A 23549-nucleotide genomic window follows, 5' to 3' on the forward strand; every position below is an offset into this window, starting at 1 on the left:
GCTGAATGGGGTACAGTTACCCTTGAAAGACCAGGTCCGCAGCTTGGGGGTCATCTTAGACTCCCAGCTGTCCATGGAGGTTCAGGTGTCAGCTGTGAGCCGGACAGCGCTGTACCAAGTCCATCTGTTACGGCAGCTGCACCCCTACCTTCCCGACCATCTGCTCCCGTCGGTAGTACATGCCCTGGTCTCCTCTTGTTTAGACTACTGTAATGTGCTCTACGTGGGGTTACCCTTGAAGATGGTTCGGAAGCTGCAGCTGGTACAGAAGGTTAATCAGAAGCTGATTAAAGGCAGCTGCCGGCGAGATCACATCACTCCAGTGCTGAAGGAGCTGCACTAGCTACCAGTTGTTTTCCAGGCCAAATTCAAGATGTTGGTTTTGACCTTTAAAACTTATATGGTTCCGGCCCAACCTATCTCAAGGAGCGCCACTCAACAAGATCAGCCTCGGATGGCCTTCTCTCTGTCCCATCAGCCAGGACAGCTAGGCTGGTGAGGACAAGAGAGAGGGCCTTCTCTGTGGTAGCCCCCACTCTGTGGAACTCCCTCCCTAGGGAACTCCGCTATGCCCCCTCTTTAATGAGCTTCCGCCATGCATTGAAAACATGGTTGTTCAGGCAGGCATCTGGGGTAGGCTAGGGTAATTTTAGAAATGTGATGTTTTTAATGTTGAATTTTATTGTGTAAACCATTTTTATTGTTGTACATCACCCAGAGTGGCTGGGTGACCGGCCAGATGGGCGATTAATAAAATAAGTAAGTAAGTAAGTAAGTAAGTCTCTTTATGAGGCTTTCTATGCACCACACAGCTTCCCCCACTCCCATTCTGAAGTCTCTGGCTAGACGTGCAAAATCACACATCTAGCCAGAAATGCAGGGCAGCCGGAGCACAGAGGAGAGGATCCCCTTCCATACTCCAGCCACCTGCATGGGATAGTTGCCAGCCTCTGAGTTCAGAGGCTGGCAACTATCTTCATAGGACTGTGCCCTTAGGGATTGATACACCAGGTGCAAACCTGAACAGGACAATGTACCTCGTAATATCTGTCTGCACATACAATCACAGAATCATAGGGTTGGAAGGGGCCTACAAGACCATCAGGTCCAACCCCCTGCTGAACATCATATGAAAGTTAATTCCTTTTTAATGAGATACTAACTTTCCTAGGTCAAATGTCTGATAATGGCACCCTAATCAAGGGCTCAGCCTGAGGCAAACTACTGACAGTGTCAGTCATTATGTATCTGTTCTATCTAGGACATATATGATTTTTTAAAATAGCTGGAGTGGAGACACTCAGTCTAGTGCAATCTGTGTATCTGAAAGCGCAATTATCATCACTAGTTCGTGACTGATTGCATTTTGTGGGGAGAGATGGAGTCATACCAGACTCATCACCCACTTAATGCCTAGTGATACCGGTTGGAGAATAGAAATGTTTAGGAAAAGAAAAAGAATAGTCAGGCACAAAAACAGTTACCATTTCCTTTGTAACACACCTTTGGGGCACAGATTTACACACAATGTTTACTCCATTATCAAGACAAAAACAATCCCTACAAAACCTGTAATTTACCTGACACTATTAACATGATTAATTCAAAAGGAAAGAGCTTTTATGTATTATTGACATTGGGCATGATCAAGTCAGAATTATGTACTTCCTCTCCCTGAAATCATTGGGATTTAAAAGAGCTTAACTTTTGGCTGGGCTACATGAACCCATAATCTCATTAGTGTTGTTGCAAGCTGGCACATTTTTTGTAATGTAAGTTAGAATTATTAGGAGAAAATTGGTTTGGAAAAATGAGACCTCTGTATCTTTGTCCGCTGTCGGAACTGAGGGTCCATAAAAGAAACATTGGGCTTTGTTGTTTACTTTCCTTTGGAAACAGAAGGATTTTTTTTTTTTTGGAATTTCCATTCACGTATGTAATAGCATATGACACCCAAGAGGTGGTGGAAAAGGACAGTCACTTTAGTTAAACTGAGCTAACAAAGTTACACTCTTAATTATAGTTAATTTCATTCTATGAGAAATAATGCATGAGGGGGGGATACGAATCACATTGCAAGCTCAAAATTGTAAAGATTCCGACTGCAGATTGTGTTTGAGTCCATGATCAGCCACGGAGGTACAAACTGGGTAAATCCTAATAAAAAACAAACAAATTTCTCAGACATCCCTAATATAAGGTGATTTCTCACAGGTGTGATGCCATAGAGCAGCATTCTCCAAGCTGGTGCCCTCTAGACATATTGGACTGCAACTCCCATCATCCCCAGTTACCATGTTAGTTGGGAATGATGGGAGTTGCAGTCTAATACATCTGAAGGGCACCAGGTTGGGGAAGGATGCTGTAGAACAACTAAGGGCGCAATCCTATTGCATGTTTAGACAGACAAAAGTCCTACAACTTTTGTCTGTCTAAACATGCATAGGATTGAGCCCTAAATGTGGACTATTAATTTCCCCTCTCTCTGAGCTTCCCAACAATACATTTTCTGCCTGGTTTGGAAAAAATAGACACAACCCACTGCTTCCCGCTTCCCTTCTCCACCACCTCCCCTAGTCACCCCAAAGCCAACAGAACTTGAATACATAACACGGCAGCACAGGGTTTCTTTCTCACGAAGACTTGGTTGCCAGCTAGGGGGGTGGTTCTGAGCACACACGATACTTGCATATGTTCAGATTGTTCCCCCAGCAAATTGTGTGTGTGTGTGTGTGTGTGTTTAAATAGCATCACAAACCAGAAGAGAAAAAGAGTTCTCAAGTGTCTGAAAAAAAGAATTTTTCTGCCCAATGCATTTTGGAAATTTCCTTCCTCAGGGGCCGCTTAACTTTCTTCCGATGTATCAAAAAGAATCCTTCCAATATTTCTTCTATCTTGAAATGCTTAATGGCCATTTTAGATGCCAGGGAGGCTTATTATGAACACTCTGTAAGGCAATTATGTTTCTTCTAGTATAGAATTATTTACTTTATTTTATTATATTTGTGTTTTACCTTTCCTCCAGGATCTCCCCATTTTTACCTGACAGCAATCCTGTCAGGCTCAGGGGCAGTGGCTGGCTCTGATCATCCAGTGAAAAACGGGAGGCTTTTCCTGGTCCAACTCAAGCAGCAAAATGTCATGGGCCAGCACTGGCTGTGTATGTGTATGTCCTGTCTGGTGGTTGAGTCAGAGTAAGTCAATGAGTCAGTCTATGTTTCTTTCTTGAGTGTGTGAGTGAGTGAGAGAGAGAAAGCGACAGTGTGTGTGAGACAGAGAGAGAGAGCGCGCTTCGAAGTGTATTTAAGTTTTCTGTCTGTGTGCTGTAAAAAGGGATGCTTGTGTTGAGTTCTCTGCCATGGAAGAGATATTACTCTTTTGCTTCCTGGAAAAAATCAAAGATGTTTTCCACTGAAATATGTAGTGAAAAATGTTTTTGCATTATTATTGTATGTTGTTGATTAAGTGTGTGTGTGTCTGTATGCACAAATGTCATGTGTGAGTTCAGTATTAGGGACAAATTGGGGGTCAGTACAGACAGCTAGCCCCAGGGCCCCTCATGACCTTGATCTGACCCTGGCTGTGTGGTTCCGAGGATATTATCATAGTATATCAGGAGGAGCAGTGGCAGCCCCACCCCCACCCCACCCACACTGTCCACTTGATTCTCTGTGGAATGGGAGTTGTTGCTGGACCAGAATATGGGTCCAAAGGAGTGCTTTTGTGTGGCTCTCTGATTCCCACCCACCCTCCTTTGCAGGTACATATGCCTCAGTTTTCCTTTTCTGTGATATGGGTTGCTGGCTGCTGGGGATTCAAAGACTGCTCCATCTCTGCTGCCCCCTTGGCTCGGCCTCTGATGACCCAGCCTCTGCCCCACCAGTCAGACTGGCCACCAGCCTGTACTGGACAGACTGGGTTAGAATCACGTTTCCATGGAAGGATTCTGTTCTTAATCCAAAATATGCTTCAGTATGACATACAAGCTCAATACATCCATACAATGCTGATACAGCCTTAATTTTATTGATGTTTTTCTCATGATGGATACTACTGGGGTGAATTTAGTGGGTTTCTACAACTGGGTGTTGTATGATCAGAGCAGGGAGGCGGAATCCTAAACCCAGACTTTGAGTAAGGGTGAGTTGATAAATGGAGATAAAAGGTACTCAAAATGTCCCAGTAATAAACTAGAAAAAATAAGTGTCCATCACAGAGTACTATTGGTGAGGATTTCCATCCACATGTACATGTTTGTACCACATATGTTTGAAGTGGGGGAATTTCCCCATCAGTACAAGCTTCAAACCATTATAGTTTTCAGCATCTTAACACTGTGCTGCACCCAGTGCTACAATAATTTCGTAATGCCATTGGTGCAGACAACATAAATTATATATGCCTCATACCAGAACAGATGTCTGTGTCAGGGGGCCCTAGCCAGCCTCTTTCAGTCTACTCCAGTAGCCAACTCCAGACACAGACAAAGGATTCTTTTCAAGCCTTTATTCCTTTTACAACTTAATAACTCTATCACCAGCATAATCAGTAATCTATGCCCCGGGTTGGAAACAGCTGGTCCCCATTTGAATGAGAATCACTTGCAGACCCTGAACTTATGGGCTAGGGAGAGTCCCTCCCCTTTTCCCTTGGGTCCTCTGGACGCGACCGTTGCTTGCGCGCCAAACAGGCGCTACGCCTCCTTTCCGCGCCCTCCATAGCTCGTCGCTCTTTGCATCTGCGTCAAGCATCCAGCCAGCCCTCCTCCCACGCTCTTTCACTCCCAGGACCGCTATCTATGTCTGGAATGCTGGCTGGAGGAATCTCTGCCAGCTGCAGAGCCTGGGAGGGGTGAGCGTGCTCCTCTCCCACGGACAGCTGTTCCTCCTCAGAATCAGAACTGCTCTGAGGTTCTATGGGCTCAGTGTCCACCCTGACAGTCTAGAAGACAGCTAGGATATACCTATTTATACACACTGGTAGGATCTGTATTGCTCAGATGTTTGGGATCTGTGGTACCTATTGATCAGAGGATTCTTTGGGAATAAGGCAAAATTATGTCTGCCTGTGGGTTCCCACTGTGTTTGCCACACCAAGAGGCAGACTGAGGCAGCTGGTGACAAATCTTTAATGCCACGCTCAGGAAATTTTGAGCCTCCGGGGCCAAAATATCAGCTGTCTTATCCTCATTAAAAGGGTTTGCATAGTTGTATGTGTGTGGGGTGAGGGGAGCTGCAGGATTAGAAAATCACAGTGACACAGAAAGTGGGTTTCAATCAAAGCTATGGATTAATAACCTGAGGCTCCACCTTTACAATGGTGCCATGTTTCCACAACAACAAATTAAGGGCAAAGCTACCAGTTCCATCTCCTGAGTTCCCCAGTCTTCATTAACTATGACGTGCATTGGGGTTGGTGCACACCCCATGCAGCTCCAGATCTAACCACTTGTTCTAGGCTACCAAAGCAATAGACCTAAGAATTATAAGATCACTTGTCAACATTCCAGTGTGAATTTGACTTTCCCCCTCCAGGTCGCTCCCACTTATACTCCAGCGGAGTTGTGTGAAATGCCAGGCACATACCTTGAGAAACAACGTGATGACACAGTCATCAGCAATTCAGGTCAGATAATTATCAGCATGGTATATAATGAGGATCTGATAAGGAGCAGAAAAGAGAACCTTTCCCCCCTGGATTCTGTTTCTTGTTGGGTGTTTTTGTTTGTTCCTTTAAAAAAGAAGACAGCAAGACTTTGAACTTTCTAGGACCACTCTCCCTCCCCCCTCCCTCCCTCCCTCCCTCCCTCTCCCCCCCCCTCCCTTTCTGAGAAGAAAGTATGCTACAAGACACCGAAGCTACCACTGAACTCCAAAACAGAAGTGGTAGCTTGTACTTACAGCTAGTGGGGAAAAGGTACTGGATACTGATAGAGAGGCAGGATGTTTTGAAACACTGTTTGGAGGTTCAAGCAAGCAGACAATGGTAGCAGCTTAACCTCATTCTTAGTAATGTGTAGTCCACATTACTGTGGACATCCACATTAGTCCACATTACATTAGGTGGATTATTTCATAGTTTTTGTCACAGCAAGAAAGTGTATATACTTAAAAAGAAGATTCCATTGAAATTATTTCATTATAATATTTAATTTATTTAATATTTTATTTTATTATTTTTAGTATCATTTCATATATTTTTAACCTTGTCTTTCAGGGTATATACAAGGCATATCAGGACTGTGGCATGCAGGAAGGGGAATTAACCCTTTCTTTCCCACTGTAATCTCGACAAAAATCACCCCTCATCACAACACTACTATTTGCAATGTGAGATAAGCTCCCATGAGCCCCAGTGTGAGCTTCCCACCCAGTGCCAACAGCAGTGGCACTGAGTGGCACTCGGAGAGACATGCCAGACAACATGTGTCTGGGGACGTGCCAGACAATTGTCAAATTACCTTTTTATGAACAATTGGCCTGCTTTCAGAGTTTAAAAGGGCAACTAGAAAAATAAGAAGCAGGTCTGAAGACCTCTCAAGCATCAACAAGAAATTGACAGAATTATTATTACTTAGAAGCAGCTTCAGTTCTGTTGTTCTCAAATCTAAACATCTGAAATTTAATACTTCACAATGAGGCATGATGAGTGTTGGACAAAAGCTCCCAAGAGAGTTGATCTATCTTTCCTCATGATCAGACCTTCCTAACTTGTCAGGCTAATGAGCACTTAACCTGGATTATTATTAAAGGTTCTTCCTCATTATAGCACAAAACCACCAGCTTTTTGATACACCTACTAAACAGACGCCTTAATGATGCCTTCATACGACAAGTAAGAAAACTATTGAGGATGTCCTTTTGAGGTGGAAGGGCCCCATGTTGTATGGCCATAGGGGCGTTAACATCCGTTATTTATCTTTGTATTTACTCTAGATCTACACACAGCCTGTGACTACCCCACTAGGATTTGGGCGTGTCTTGTGTTATCTGGTATATTCAAACTATGTTAAACAACTGTAGGAAGATCCATAGAAGTCCAGCAGGGAGGTTCTCGTTTCAGTTTCATTTAGACTTAGCTGTGAGCATTTGAGGGATTACTCATAACTCCTGTGAAACTTCAGCTCTTGGAATTTTGATTAAGCATGTAGTTTGGCTACCCTTAAAACACACCGCTCTCTCTCCCTCTCTTTTGAGGACCGAAGTGCTATAACACTGGCAGAGAGTTTGAAGAGTAAGCCCTAAATAAGCTATAAATAATACGTTAAACAAATGTATCTTTTTTAAAAAGTAGAAGTCATAATTGGCAGCAAAACTGTCCAGTTTACCACCTCTGTGAATACTGTGCAGCAATGAATTTTAAATCTATCTTAAGGCTCTTGTCTTCCAAAGAATATTCAGTTTAGCACTACCTCTTACACCTAATCTACACTTGTATTTGAAACAGGACCTTACTCTGTAGCTGTTGGAAGTATTTAACTCCACTTAAATTGTTTCTGAACTGTATTCAGCCACTGCTCCCATCCTAGAAACGCACTGTTTATGGAACATTCTCCTCAAGCTTCCTGTATAAGTTGCGCCATGAATTACTAATAGGATGCTGTCATTATTGATTTGCACTGAAACTGTGAACATACAAACAAATAAATAAATTAGCAAGCAAGTTGCAGAGAATTGCCCTGCAAGGAAAAATGGGATTCCTGAGACAAGAATACAATGAATTTTCTATGTTTCAATCGACTGATTTCAACATATCCATCGGGGTGCTTGCAAACAAGGCTTTAATCACACCATTAATCTGCCTCATTCATAGAATTTTATGGGAGGTCCAGTTGATGAGGGTTATGAGCTTCCATTCATAACCCTCCCATGTTTTCCCACCATTTCTTCCATCTTTTTTCTTAGTGCAGAAAATCTTTTAAGAAAAAGAGTCAAAATAGCTATACATTGCCTTCCAATTGGCAGCGCTAGAAGCCCTCAGTCTGGAAGCACCCTGCCCTGATCTATAGTCATCAACAGAAAGTTGGTTCCATTGATACACTGAAGGCTAACAAGGGGAAAAACTCTTCACTTAAGTGGTAATGTGTCAGATCTGCAACTCTTCCACAAACTGGAAAATTGTATGTGGCAATTTTTTTAGTTTAGGGGAAAGAAAAGTAATACTCTTGCAGAAATTAGGCATCCCAGTGCTACACTGTTCACATGAATAGACTATTTTTTCTCTCAAGAAGCAGTTTTTTCCTCAAGAAGGCTGCTGGCATATTGCAGGAAGCAACTTACTGTTACAACATGAGGAGAAAAAGTAGAGCAAGTTAGGGTGGCTTTGATGTGCATTTCCACTATCCAAGTCCATAGTTATTAGTATGCATGATGCTCAGTCTAGGTACAGTCAGGGCCAGAAATACTGGAACAAAGATAACTGTTTTAGCAGTTGGCCTTTGTACACCACCACATTGAAGTTGAAAGGAAACACACCCAGATGGGAGTGAAGTCAGGACTTTCAGCTGTAATTCAAGGGGTGTGACAAAAGTGGGGCACTAACCATTCAGGAAGTACAGCCAGTGGCATACACACACACACCCATCGTTGGTGGCTCATAAGTAGTGGAACAACCCAACATCACTTCAAACTTAAGCATCACCTTTAATATCTGGATGAAAATCCTTTGCAGTCAATGACTGCCTGAAGTCTGGAACCCATGGACATGACCAAATGCTGAGTTTCCTCCCTCGATATGCTTTGCCAGGCCTTTACTGCAGCAGCTTGTTTGTGGGTCTTTCTGCCTTCAGTCTTGTCTTCAGTAAGTGAAAAGCTAGGGATGTACGAAACCCCCCTTACCTGGCTCCACCGGGTTCCGCTGGGGGGGGGAGGCGCTCCGTCCCTCCCCCTGGAATCCTGGCCGGCGGGCTCCGCTTCGCGGGGATTCCACAGAGCCGCCAGCTGGCTCCACCAGCAGCCGGACATCTGGCCGCTGGCTAGCAGGGACGCAAATGGCGGCAGCCGTAGCCGCCGCCGTTTGTGTCCCTGTATTCAGCCGTGATAGGCTACGTAAAGACTTACGTAGCCTATCACGTCTGGGTTAAAACAAAACAAAACATGTACGCAAATGGCGGCGGCTATGGCCGCCGCCATTTGCATTCCCTAATTTTGGTTGTCTTAGTCTACGTAAATATTTACGTAGACTAAGACGGTGAAACTAAGGGGGAACGCAAATAGCGTCCGCTATGCTATTTACGTTCCCCCTTAGTTTCGCCATCTTAGTCTACGTAAATATTTACGTAGACTAAGACAACCAAAAATAGGGAACGCAAATGGCGGCGGCCATAGCCGCCGCCATTTGCGTACACATTTTTTTTTTAAAACCCAGACGTGATAGACTTACGTAGCTTATCATGAATGGGGGGCGGGGAAAGACTGTAAATGGTGGTGGCGGCGGCAGCCAGTCAGAAGACCAGCCGCTGCCGCCGCCTCCACTGAAGCTGCCACCGGAGCCCCCGTCGTTGGAACATCTGCCCCAGGTAAGTCTTGTCCCGGGGGGGATCTGCGGGGGGGCGGGGGGGGCAGGCCGTTCCGCCGTGGAGTTTGGGGGGCCGAATGCACTGGCATTCGGCCTCACTGAGATCCGTGGCGGAATTCTCTGACATCCCTATGAAAAGCATGCTCTATTGGGTGGAGATCAGGTGACTGACTTGGCCATTGAAGAAAATCCCACTTCTTTGCCTGGAGAAACTCTTGGGGAGCTTTTGCTGTATATTTTAGGTCATTATCCATCTGCAGTATGAAGTGGCATCCTTTCAGTTTGGCAGCATTCGACTGAATCTGAGCAGAAAGTATAGCCCTATACACTTCAGAATTCATCCTGCTGCTTTTATCAGCAGTCAGGTCATCAATAAACACCAGTGCCCCAGTTTCATTGGCAGCCATACACGCCCATGCCATAACACTGCCTCCACCATGTTTGACAGATGATGTGGTGTGCTTTGGATCAGGAGCTGTTCCTTTCCTTCTCCTTACTTTTCTCTTCCCATCATTCTGGTACAAGTTAATCTTGGTTTCATCAGTCCAAAGAATCTTATTCCAGAACTGGGCAGGCTTTTTTAGGTGTTTGCTGGCAAACACTAATCTGGCCTTTCTTTTCTTGAGCGTTACCAGTGGTTTGCACCTTGTTGTGAAGCCTCTGTATTTACATTCATAAAGCTGTCTCTCGACTGCAGATGTTGACAATGACATGCCTACCTCCGCAAGAGCATTCTTGATCTGGCTAGATGTTGTGAAAGGGTTCCTCTTCACCATGAGCAGAATTCTGCGGTCATCCACTTTAGTTGTCTTCCGTGGTCTTCCAGGCCTTTTGCTGTTGCTGAGCTTGCCACTTAATTCCTTCTTTTTCAGGATGTTCCAGACTGTTGCATTACAGTCTGAAAGTCTGTAATGAATTACAGACTTTCTTGAATTACAGCTGAAAGTCCTGACTTTGCTCCCATCTGGGTGTGTTTCCTTTCAACTTCAATGTGGTGATGTACAGAGGCCAACTGCCAAAACAGTTATCCTTGTTCCAATATTTCTGGCCCTGACTGTATATAAGCACACATCTAAAGCATTTCTGGTAACACATAAAAGGAGGACATATGTACACTACAGACTTAAACTAATTAAGAGTCATTCCATCTCCACAGGAAACTCTGGAACTGTAGTTCAAGGAAGGAGACCAGTCAGGATCTCTAACAAGGAATCCAGAGTATCCTCACCAAAGTATTGTTCCCAAAAAACATTGGTGGGAAGCCATGACAGTTAAACTGGTATAAAACCAATATGCATTTAGATATTCCTAAATTAAGTCTGTATCTTAAAAAGATGCCTTTAAGTTTCTTTTCTGATGACATGGTAAGTTTAAGTGTGTCACTTGAAATAACTGGAAAGTTACATTGGATTCAAATCTGCATGTACAATGCTGTGTACCTTCCATGTAGAAAAAGAGAATGAACTCTGGAATCTTGATGTATTAAAATCAGTGGTTGTCAGGCTTTGTTCTTTGGAATCCTGGAGATCTCAAGATGCTTATCTAGGGATCCTCAATGATAAAAGCAGTAATTACTGGAAGACTGCTTATCTATAATTGCCAGTCCTTCCCTGAAATGTTCAGCTACAGGACAGCATAGAGTACTAGAATGTGCCCAGTTTTAATCTGTATGGAGCAATGGCATGGGAGCCCAACAGACCTGACTGATATCCTGAGAAAATTGAGAGTGCCTAGAATGATGCCCTGGAATAATCTGCAGCATGTAGGAGTTCCTCCAAAGTCCAAACGCATCAACGTGGAAAGGGTTCCTGAAGCGTAGAGTGTTTGAAACTCCAGTGTGAAATACATGTACAAGCCAGTCCATAGACCGCGATCCTAAGCACATTTACTTGAACCTCAGTGGGACCACTTCCAAGAAAGTAGGGTCATTGTGTTTGTGTGTAATGAATTGACACTGAGATGATTTAGAACTCGGCTATATATTACATTCATCACATAAAGACTGTGTTTAAGCTCAGTTCTAACTACTGAAATTTCTCTGCAGACAGAGAAAGCTGGGGTCGGGATGGGGGGCCTGTAGGGCCACTGACCACTTTTCTCCATACATTTTTTAACTGTATCTTACCTCTCTTTAGCAGCTAATTTCCCCTGCTCCTCTTCCTCCCTATCCCTAGAGAAAATAAGCGTCTAAAGCAGAGATAAAATAAGCAGATAAACAAGGGCAGAAAAAAGCCAGCAGCTCCTACTTTTCTGTATGTTTTAGTAGGATTCAATCCCACTCCAGCTTTTTCTGCCTGCCTTAGGGAGAGCTTCAGAATTTTCAACACTCATGGTGTCAGGATGCGCCCTAGCTGCCTCTTACAGTCTACTCCAATAGCCAACTCAAGACACAGACAAAAGGATTCTTTTCAAGGCTTTAATCCTTTTACAACTTAATGACTCTTTCAGATGCTAATCACCAGCGACTAAGCAAGGAGCAGCACTGGGGAAAGATTGCAGAGTAGCCTATGCTCCAGGTTAGGCAGTTGGTCCCCATTTGAAGGAGAATCATGGGAAGACCCTGAACTTATGGGCTAGGGAGAGATCCTCCCTCTTTCCCTTGGGTCCTCGGGACGCGACCGTTGCTTGCACGCCAAACGAGCGCTACGCCTCCTTTCTGCGCCCTCTATCTGTCGTGCGTCGGCGTCGAGCGTCCAGCAGCACTCTCTCACTGCCAGGGTCACTATCTATCCCAGGAATGCTGGCAGGAGGAATCTCTGCCAGCAGCTGTGCCTGTGAGAGATGAGCGAGCTCCTCTCCCACGGATTGCTGTTCCTCCTCAGAATCAGAACTGCTCTGGGGTTCTATCGGCTCAGTTTCCACCCTGACACATGGCTACTTTACACGTGGCTACTTTTGATGTGATGAATGTAACAGGTAGCCAGACTCTTAGAGCTGCTACTAGCAAACCTTCTGTTAAATATGGAATGTCTGTACTATGAGATAGATCAGGTCTCCTGCCCAGCCCTCCCGTATTTTTGTGCAGTTAGTTGTTCAACGAAACTGGCTGCAGAACCTCTAGGGGAGAAAAGATAAGTCATTAACCTCAACAACCAGGTTTGCATGATCAAAACAGCCCCCCATGGCTTAAATAAGGTATGGTGGGCTGTGGTATGTGCTGGGCAGAATTTGAATACTGAATACCCGGTCGCAGCTTGTCATGTCATGTGAACCCAGGTGGCAGAGGTTGTGAGAGGTTAAACAACCCTCACATGACCCATGGTCTGTTTTGGGGCTATGCAAGGGTCATTTTACCCTCACACATCCCTGGCTGACTGGATTCGCTTAACGCTACTAGCTGCAGCTGAGCATTGAATATTCACACGTGCCGCTGCCTACTATGGCTTGAATAAGCCACGGTGGGCTGTTGATTGTGCAAACCGGCCCAATATGTTTCTAACATAAAGTCAGGATCCTGCGCCTAGGCAGAACTTTGTTAGCTGTACAACGTCTCTTTCACAAAGTATGGCAAACCCTAAAATCTATAGTAAGCCAGTACCTTTATAAGGACTACCAAAATGTCACAAGTAAGTAACAAGAAATGGATCTTTTACGTGCCAGGCTGCCATCAGTTATATCTACATTATAGCACTACCTCTTTTAAAGCGATCAGGAACGTGGTTCACAGTATAGCCTAAAACGTAAAGGGCTCCACCGAAATCAAGATCCATAGTTCCCATTGAGTTTTGCTCTGTTTTAGCAAAGCTGGCAGGGTTGAGTAGGGATAAGTATAACCAATACAAAATGTAAAATATAATGCAAAAAGGCTCAAGCCCAGGGAGACAAATCCCAATCAATGGTAAAGACTCAAGGCACTTGCCTGTGAGGGAGGAAGAAGAGAGGTCAATGCGTGCAGTCCCAGGGTACATCTTCAGCCTCTGCTGCAAAACCCGGTTGACTGTCAGCCGTAGTGCCATGTTGTCATCAGCAGAGGAAAAGAGAAACATCAGCACAACTTGTGCAACCACTCCGCCTGTGTCTGGGCTGAAAGACAATCAAACACTCATTAGTCCTCATATGTGTTCTTGCACACATATGGATTTACTCTCACCCTTTAGTGGTGATAAATAGAAAGGAATTGAAAGGGAAGTAATGGGCACTGTTATATCAATGAACATGAGCTCTCTGACAAAAGGATAAGACTATTTATTATTGTTGTGAATAAGTAATCATTATATATTAAGTATCATTCAGTATAAAATATTAATTATTGTTTATTATTTATTTATTGTTGTTAAGAGCAGAGAAAGAAGGGTCCCTTCCTCAAGACATGATATATGTCCTATTGGTTTAATAATTTGTTGCAAGCTGCTTTGACTTCACTGAAGATAAAACAGGATATCGGTATGTTAAATAAAATAATGGAATGAAAGAAAGGTGGTACAGAGGGGATAGAGAAAGCTCAGCATGTGGAGGGTCAACAGTAAAAGAAATTCAATCTAGAAAAGTCCAAGGAAATCAAATTACATTTTAAGAAGTCAGAATAAAGGAAAAGAAAAAGCAGAATAAATATTGGTAGAATGACAGTTCCAAAGATAAAAACCAGCAACAGAATGTGTAGTATGACTTAACACAGAGACATGTACCAAGGGAGTGGGGGGAGACTTTTCCAGACAGATTTTAGGCATCTGTGATAACCAATCCAAGAAAGTATCATCTTTAGGTAGCCACTGAAGATGTTTTTCACTCTGGAGCTAAGCAATAGTTCCCAACATTACCAAGACTGCAACATCATACCTAGATAAATTGGCCTTTTTAAGCCATATTAACTCACACATTCTACTGCTCTCAATAGGAACTGTTATTTTTAAAAAATATATATAAATGAGAATCTAATTTTAAACATCTATTTTTGAACACTTATTCACATACACATGAAAACAAAAGAATCCTCAAGTTGTATAAGTGAAGTTGTTGTTGTTCAGTCGTTAAGTCGTGTCCGACTCTTCGTGACCCCATGGACCATAGCACGCCAGACCTTCCTGTCCTCCGCTCTCTCCTGGAGTGTGCTCAAATTCATATTCATTGCATCAGTGATGCTATCTAGCCATCTCATCCTCTGCCATCCCCTTCTCCTTTTGTCTTCGATCTTTCCCAGCATCAGGGTCTTTTCCAGAGAGTTTTCTCTTTGCATTAGGTGGCCAAAATATTTGAGCTTCAGCTTCAGTATCTGTCCTTCCAATGAGCACTCAGGGTTGATTTCCTTTAGGATTGACTGATTTGACCTCCTTGCAGTCCAGGGGACTTGTGAGAGTCTTCTCCAGCACCACAGTTCGAAAGCATCAATTCTTCGGCGCTCAGCCTTCCTTATAGTCCAGCTCTCACAGCCATATGTTGCTACTGGGAAAACCATAGCTTTGATTAGAAGGACCTTTGTCGGCAAGGTGATGTCTCTGCTTCTTACTATGCTGTCTAGGTTTGCCATAGCTTTCCTCCCAAGGAGCAAGCGTCTTTTAATTTCATGGCTACAGTCACCGTCTATGGTGATCTTGGAGCCCAAGAAAGTAAAATCTGTCACTGCTTCCTTTTCTTCCCCTTCTATATGCCAGGAAGTGATGAGGCCAGATGCCATGATCTTAGTTTTTTTAATGTTGAGTTTCAAACCAGCGTTTGCACTCTCCACTTTCACCCTCAACAAGAGGCTCTTTAGATCCTCTTCGCTTTCTGCCATTAGGGTGGTATCGTCTGCGTATCTGAGATTGTTGATAATTCTCCCAGCAATCTTAATTCCGACCTGTGATTCATCCAACCCGGCGTTTCTCATGATGTACTCTGCATATAAGTTAAATAAGCAGGGCGACAATATACAGCCTTGTCGTACTCCTTTCCCAATTTTGAACAAATCGGTTGCCCCATGTCCGGTTCTTACTGTTGCTTCTTGACCCTCGTACAGGTTTCTCAGGAGACAGGTAAGGTGGTCTGGTACTCCCATCTCTTTCAGAATTTGCCACAGTTTGTTGTGATCCACACAATCAAAGGCTTTAGCGTAGTCAATGAAGCAGAAATAGACGTTTTTCTGGAATTCTCTTGCTTTCTCCATGATCCAGCGAATGTTGGTGATTTGATCTCTAGTTCCTCTGCTTCTTCGAAACCCAGCTTGTACTTCTGGTAGTTCTCGGTTCACATACTGCTGAAGCCTAGCTTGTAGGATTTTGAGCATAACCTTGCTGGCATGTGAAATTGAAATGAGAGCAATTGTACGGTAGTTTGAACACTCTTTGGCATTGCCCTTCTTTGGAATTGGAATATAAACTGACCTTTTCCAGTCTTGTGACCACTGTTGAGTGATCCAAATTTGTTGGCATATTGAGTGCAGCACTTTAATAGCATCATCATTTAGGATTTTAAATAGCTCAGCTGGAAGACTGTCATCTCTTCTAGCTTTGTTGTTAGTAATGCTTCCTAAGGCCCATTTGACTTCACTCTCTAGGATGTCCGGCTCAAGTTCAGTGACCGCACTATCATGGCTATTAGTGAAGAAACTTATATTAATTGTTGCTATTCTAAATTCAGGAAGGAGAAGTCATGACATTACAGTTTTATATGAATTGTGGAGAAAAAAATTATGTAACTGAGGGTAATAGGGTAGTGGAACATCTATAGACATGAACACTGCAAACCAGCACTAACCATTCAAAGAGATTTTAAACAAATGAAACATAGTTTACATTTAATTTGTGGTCAAATAATTATCTTAGAGGACATTTTTTTAACAAATCACTAATTCTGTGTACATATGCAATTCTTTTTTGTGCTAAGATGCAAGAAGAGTTGGGTGTGTTTCTTATCTACTGCTAGGTGAGCTTGACTCCCCACACATACCATTCTTCAAGTGACACACCTGCTGGGTTCACACTCAAGGCTGAGTATGGGTACTTGCTTCCCAATCCAGTGCCAATTTCCTCTCCCTTTCTACCTCTTCCCCAATGCTTCACCAGAATGTCCACCTCCCCAGCCACCCAAAATACCTTGCAGGTGTATGTTACTAAACATTTATTTGGTGCCTTTTTAAGTTAAAAAATCCCAATATATTGATTTAATTTGAAAAGCTAATCCAGGAAGAGAGGAGATGGCTTCATGATTGTTACATGGGCACAGCCCCTTCGGCTACAATCAGGAAGAATTGTTTTTTCTAGCTCGATGCTTGAGGGAAGCTTTATGTTTGACTAAAACAGAGTGAGTGTGGTTATAGACCAGGGTCACTGCTCAAGTTAGATATATCTGGACGCATTCTAAATCATGGCTGACATGTAACCAATGTTTTGGAGAACATGTAGACTGCAGATGAAAATAAGGGAACTTTCCTATTGATGAACACCAGTAATGGAAATCCCAGCCACGAATTATCTGTCCCAAGAATTCTCCAATTTGATAACTTGAACACTTTGTATTTCTTAAGGGACTTTCTATATGATTTCTATAATAAATAGACAGTTATTAAGTATCTTCACTTGAGAGATGTAGAGCTTATGCACAGAGAGATTTCATTATATGCCTAAGGTTACAAACCAAGCATAAAAGAGTAATGAGCCAAACCTGCATTCCCCAAGAGGTAATCTTACAGTTTACCAAGCAGTTTTTCCTTCCCTCCTTCCGTTGTACCCTAAGTCAGCACTTGAATTTCCCTATATTCCTTACATATCAGGTAGTAGCAAATTGCCAGAGGAGAAATAATAGTATCTGCAAATCACTGCCAGATCTGATGTAGGAGCCTTTTTAATGATCCCCACCCTAGCACGACTTTTCTGTTCTTGCCCAGCATGGTCAAATGCTATAGAAGAGAATGCCTGCAATCTACCAGTCACTAGCCTTATTCAGACACTCCTGAAAGGGCTTAAGTAAACATGTGAAAGGGCCCTTTCAGGAACCCCTAAATAGAGCTCCTGCTATGGGCAATCTCCATATGCTTCTGAGAGCTACGCACAATCCCCACTGCAACAATGAATGGAGCTTTCACAGTAGTACTGCTTGTCAAATGTCTCTCTGTGTTGCCTCCCCAATTGCATTCTTCTTCCCACCAAACGTTGTATGCAGCACATCACAGGTGACATCACAATTGCACCATGCAAATTTGTGAAACTATAAACTATTTTTGCCAGCAGTGAATGATTCAGTCAGGAGGAGTAGAAATGTGTGTGCTTCTGTTTACATTGCAATTTGCAATGATGGAAAATGGCAAGAGAAAATACACTGGAAACAACAGGCTTTCACAGAAATGAGGCAGCCCACTCCCTCACAAATAGCAATGGAGAAGAATTTTATAAACGGGGGTGTTCAGCAACAAATTCCTCCAATTCAGAAATCCCTGAGCCATTATAAATGTAGCCCAATCCCACCTCCACCCCACCACACACACACACATTCCAGATTATTCCCATTCCCCCTCCCCAATCTTCCAAATTTACCAAAGTGTGAGTGGGGAGGGGAAGAAGAGTAAAGCTGCTTACAAAAGCAGAGGGCTGTTTCTGAGCTGAAGCCTTCTTTGCAGAGAGCCAGGGACAGGCCCTGGTGGCTGTTTTCCTTTCTCCCCACTCCTCACAACTTGGTCAGTGTAGGGGCATGGGGGAGGAGTCAAGATGTTGAGAACATCAGTGGCAGTTGAGGTGCTCCCCCAGACCAGATCTTGTCGAGCATTGCAGAACCTGAATGAAAGCCTATGCCTTCCCCCTAGAAAGTTCCAGAAAGACTCAGAAAGAACCACCCCATTTTAAATCAAGATGGGTGGGTTTCATTCACTACACTAATCAAATCATTTTTAAAAATCAAGTTAGTTTCTGCAGTGCTGTCTGTAGAGAAATATTTGTGGTGAATGATTCGCTTTATCATCCAAATAACATTCAGAATGTACTCTTGACATGAGACTGGTTCACAGATACATATCCATCATTCATTGTCTGTACATCAAATAATGAATTGCATGTGTGAATAGGCCCCCATAATCACCTCAGAAAGAATATCAATGGCATCCAGTGCCAACTCAAACAGGATTTTCAAATGGAGATTATACACATTCTGCTGAAAGTCCTCAAAGGTTGAATACTCAGGTTCCATACATGCAGATGTGAGCCAGACTATCATAATGCACAGTCTTGAATGTAAAAAAAGAAAAAATAAATAAATATAGTTCCAAATATGTGTTCCCAATGGCTGTTTCATATACCATCAGCCACCATTGTTATTAAAAGAAATATTACAACTGAATGGGCTGGCTTTATTATGGGTGTTGCTCCGCACTCTCTAAGGTGTTTCCTCTCCTCTCCTCTCCTCTCCTCACCCATACCCACCCTTTCTTCCTGTGCTGCACCTCACACACAAATTAATCAAATTCTTGCAGGCACACCTGTTCAAACAGCACAATACATCCTGTAACACTTAATAACTCACTCTATAATGTATATTAAAGAGTTTGTGCAAGGGGTGCAATCAGCTCAGTGATGCAGCCATTTTTGGTAATAAATTGTTATTTACTGCTTACTCTCATGGTACAGTTAGTCACTGAACTAAAACTCCATTTCTACTATATGTGTTAATGCAGAAAGTAACATGTATTAGGGAAAAAGAATTTAGGAGAGGAGAAAAAAGCAGTACAGAAAGAAGACTGTGTCCTTTATTCCTGATCTGTTTTGAAAGCAACTCCTTCTAAAGGGATAAGATTCTACAAATCTAACATCTGAGTAGATGTTGAATGACAGCAGTCTAATGGCATATCAACATTACAGGCTAACATGGGTTTAACGGTCATTCCATCTTCCCAGGGAACATCAAGACACTGTAATTCTTTTAGCGGATAAGGGTTTCTAAGAGAATTGTAAGCAAATACATCAAACTATGATTCCTAATATCTTTTTGAGAAGCCTTGATAATTAACTGATTAAAACTAATATGAACTCATTGCATAGATCTCCACTGGGTCTAAACTATCATAGAACTTCATTTATAAATTTGTCTAATCCAAGGTAGTTATAATGTACCCAGCTCTGACAGACACTCAAAATGCTGACTTAAACAGTTGTGCATATATTTTGTTATAAATTTTGCACATTTTGTGAGATTTGGGTTGGTCCTAATAAAGGTATTATCCAATTCAGATTTTGGATTTTTTCCCTCATGGACCAGCATGGCTATCCTTGTTTATTTAAATTACAGCAGTTATTTTTCAATTTACATCTATACACATCAATCAGCATATGCATATTTTATGCAAATATTTATTTATTTTTATTTGTACCCACCTTTCTAACAAGAAAAACTGAACTGAAGGCAGTATACAATCATAAATAAAACTTGATTAAAACAATAATAAAACAATGCATTAAAACACAATTAAAAAACAGCAATAACTGAATAAAAATAGCATCCAACCCAGCAGACTCACTCGCATGCCAAAGGCCTGCTTAAATAAAGAGGTCTTTCCCTGCCGGAGGAAAAATAGCAGAGACGAGGCAAATCTAGCCTCCTTTTTCGCAGAAGCCTGGGAGTGGCAACCAAGAAGGCTCCTTCTTGCATCACCACCAAATGTGCCTCTAAAGGCAGGGGTATTGAAAGAAGGGCCTGTCTTGAAGACCCAGGCAAGCTCATATGGGAGAAGATGATCTTTTTGGTACCCTTGCCCAAAGCTGTATAGGACTTTACAGGTCATAACCACCATTTTGAATTGTGCCCGAAAACATACCAGTAGCCAGTGAAGCTGTTGTAACAAGGGAGTCAATGTGTTCCCTGAAACCAGCTCCTGTCGACGGTCTGGGCACAACATTCTGGACCAGTTGAAGGTTTTGAACAGTTTTCAAAGGTAGCCCCATGCAGAGCACATTACAGTACTTCAAACAGGATGTAACTAAGGCATGTGTGACCATGACGAGAATAGACATCTCTCAAAAAGAGTGCAGTTGGCACACTAGCCTTATCTAGCCTTCTTTTGTCCTCTTTTTGATGATGCATTTTCTCTTTTTTGGCACTGTGTAAGTAGCTGCTCCAACCTTCACCCTCCCTCCTATCAAAAGTAGGAACTATGGTCAAACTTATACTGTGACCTCCAGGGGCAGGGAGCATTACCTAAGCATGTCACTGTCAAAACCCTTAATATCCATAGCTGACAGTGTTCATGCTCATGAATCGTGCTCATTTTCAGATTAAAGCTAATGCAACTGGGATTGTTGTCACCAGAGGATGACATGAAAATGACCTGATAAATATGGCTATTAAGGGCTTATGGAAAGTGTGTCAGTGGCCCCTGGGCTAGTGGTTTGAAAAGAAGAAAGTGAGAAAGCAAAGCATCTTCCTGTGCATGTCAGCTAATGCAAAGAACTCCAGACTTTATAAACATCTGAGAACAAGACTGATTTTAAACACAGAGTTGCAAATATAATATTCAGATTCATAAATTAGGAGGGAATATACATTCAGCTACATCCTCAATTCCTTAAGGATATGTCATGCCAACAAACTGCTTTACATATTACAGAAAGGCAAAGGTGTGATTGTCACAAGAGTCCATTTGAGAAGAGTGGAAGAATCCTAGCTTCCCGGAGAGCAGGCCTATACAGACACTTATACTCATGTGTTTGCCACCTTCATACATTACACTTTTACATAGGTTGTACTAATCAAAAAGGACTCGAATACATTTTGAACTAATAATGAACAACTGTCCTCATGCTGCACAACCGGCAGCTTTAGGACTTTTGGAAATACTCTCCATGGGAACTCATCTTTCTTTGAGTTACTGCACAAACTGGAAGGATTACATACCTCTCACATAATGAATTGATTTGGCTCATAAGATTTGAACCAAGAGCAGGTGTTGTGTAGCAGTTTAGAGTGCATGAGCTCTTCACTCCCCAACTCAAATACCATCTTTGTTGTCAACTTGTTAGGTGACCTTAGGGTTAAATCAGGTGTGGCAGTGGAAACTGCCATAGTTTCTTCATGTGTCTGCTCAGCACACATATCAACTAGGAGTCAGCTATTGACATCAAAGGAAGTGCATGGGGGAAGAGAGCTGAAGCCTGCTGTTGCCCTCCTTGCTTCCCTGTGCTCCATTGCCTTAGGGTGCAATCTATGCATGTTTAGACAGAAAAAAGTCCTACAATTCCCAGCATTCCTGACTTTTTTCTGTCTAAACATACATAGGATTGCACCCCTAGGCACTTTTCTCCCAGCCTGTCTCCAGTACTAGAAGCAAGCAAGATTGGGGTAAAAGTGCCTGAAGCAATGGGCTGTGAGGAGGTAAGGAAGGGAAACATTCAGCTCCCTTCACCCAAGCAACACTTTATATATGAACAGGGTAGATACGTGTCATGAACTGGTGACTCCCTGTTCCACAAGTGGAAAACAAAACAGGTAAAATAGTGTGCTCACACTCCTTGTTGTCCTTCAGTTCCTGTGGCCTTTTGTGCAGCCATCAAGTTGAAATCTTTATTTCTCTGGTTGTCTCCACCAGCTTCAAAACTCTCTAGGTCTCAGGAATCTATTTCAGGTAGTGTGTGGGTTGGATGTTAGACATGGGGTGGGTAACCCTCCCAAAAAAGATACTGCAGAGTTTCAAAGAACAAAGTTTAAATTTTAGTGAAGAAAAATGTCAATAGGAAAATGCTTTAAAATCTGAATGAATACAGACACGCGCACACACACACACACACACAAAACACAAAAACCCATATGAGCAATAGGTAATAAGACAACCGTCCAGAGATAAAGGCATCCAGCAAACCTAACTAGATTGTGTCCCTATTTTTTCCAGGTCTGTTCCAAGCAATATCTTATTGTCTTTGGTCCAGGTTTTCCAGTTCCAGCAGCTTTAACTCTTTCCTCTAGGACTTTGGGTTTCTTCCCTTCCTTCTCTCTCCCTTGTTCTTCTTTCTACTTCTCTGCCCTGTTGCTTTTTCTCCTTAGGTTTTTCTCAAAATTAGTTTCACTCTCCCCAACTAAGTGTCGATTTCCCAAGTTAAAGTTTTTCCTCCCTTCCTCTGACCTTTTGTTGCTTTATAATCTCCTAGTTTCTTGAGCAAACTTCCAGACTTCTGCACTCCAGCTAAACTTTTCATTTTGGCTGAAACTGATAGGAGGGTTTCTCCATGACAATGGAAGGCAAAGCGAATGGAGGATTACCTGGATTTTTTCAAGGGATCAGCTTTGGTGCATTTTGGTCCGTGCAGGGCTTCACAAGTGAGTGTACCACACCACTGTAAGTCCCTTCACAGAACATACTTCCACGTGGGGTGGAGGGGTTGGAGTGAATGCCATCTGATGGGCAGGGGCTACTCAACCAATAAGACAGGCTTCCACCCCCCATCCAGGCTCTCCCCCCACTTTCTCCTTTGATAAAATCACTCTTCTTCTCTCCCCCCCACATTACTTACTCTCTTAAAGTAACAATCATTACAAGAATAGAGTGTTCTCTCTGCCTTGAACCTGCTGAAGCTTGAACAATCTCCTTCTCTCTCTACCCCCGCCCCCAAATTACTTCCTTAAAGCAACAAAGAACACAGCGTTCTCCCTGCTGTGTTGCAATCAGTTGAAGCTTTGAAGCTTTAACATTAAGGCTCCTAAATGCGTTACTTCGATTCATGGGAACCTCAGTAACTTTGGCAGTGCACATTTCAGAAACAAGCCTCATTGACCACAATGGGGGTTGCTTCTGAGTAGACATGCTTATGTTTGTGCTGGGAAAGGCAGGGACGAGAAACAAAAAGAGCCAGTGTGGTGTAGTGATGAGAGTGTTGGACTGGGAGCCAGGAGATCCGGGTTCTAGTCCCCCCTCAGCCATGGAAGCCCACTGGGTGACTTTGGGCCAGTCACAGACTCTCAGCCCAACCTACCTCACAGGGTTGTTGTTGTGAGGATAAAATGGAGAGGAGGAGGATAATGTAAGCTGCCTTGGGTTCCTTGCAAGAGGAAAAAAGGCAGGATATAAATGCAATCAATCAATCAATCTATGGATGGGAAACCAGCCCCCTTTCTAACCCGATGCTGTGCAGGATCGAATGATCGAAGAT

The 23549-nt window shown here is 43.0% G+C and overlaps 1 protein-coding gene across 1 annotated transcript in view; it reads right to left on the reverse strand.

Moving 5' to 3' along the window:
• The window catches only part of LOC146344505 (transmembrane protease serine 11E-like), a 43133-nt gene extending 20135 nt beyond the window's left edge, over positions 1 to 22998 (reverse strand). Inside the window, exons 1-3 of the mRNA XM_084857504.1 lie at positions 22914 to 22998; positions 21913 to 22085; positions 13376 to 13539 (exon numbers count right to left, since the gene is read on the reverse strand). Of these exons, the coding sequence (XP_084713630.1) occupies positions 13376 to 13539; positions 21913 to 21956 (208 nt within the window). The 5' untranslated portion in view covers positions 21957 to 22085; positions 22914 to 22998. The remainder of the gene's footprint in view (positions 1 to 13375; positions 13540 to 21912; positions 22086 to 22913) is intronic.
• Positions 22999 to 23549: the final 551 nt, after the last annotated feature.

Source organism: Heloderma suspectum, chromosome 5 (genome assembly GCF_057233095.1).
Source record: "Heloderma suspectum isolate Gila_16-S chromosome 5, 16-S_ref, whole genome shotgun sequence".
Lineage (NCBI taxonomy): Eukaryota > Metazoa > Chordata > Lepidosauria > Squamata > Helodermatidae > Heloderma > Heloderma suspectum.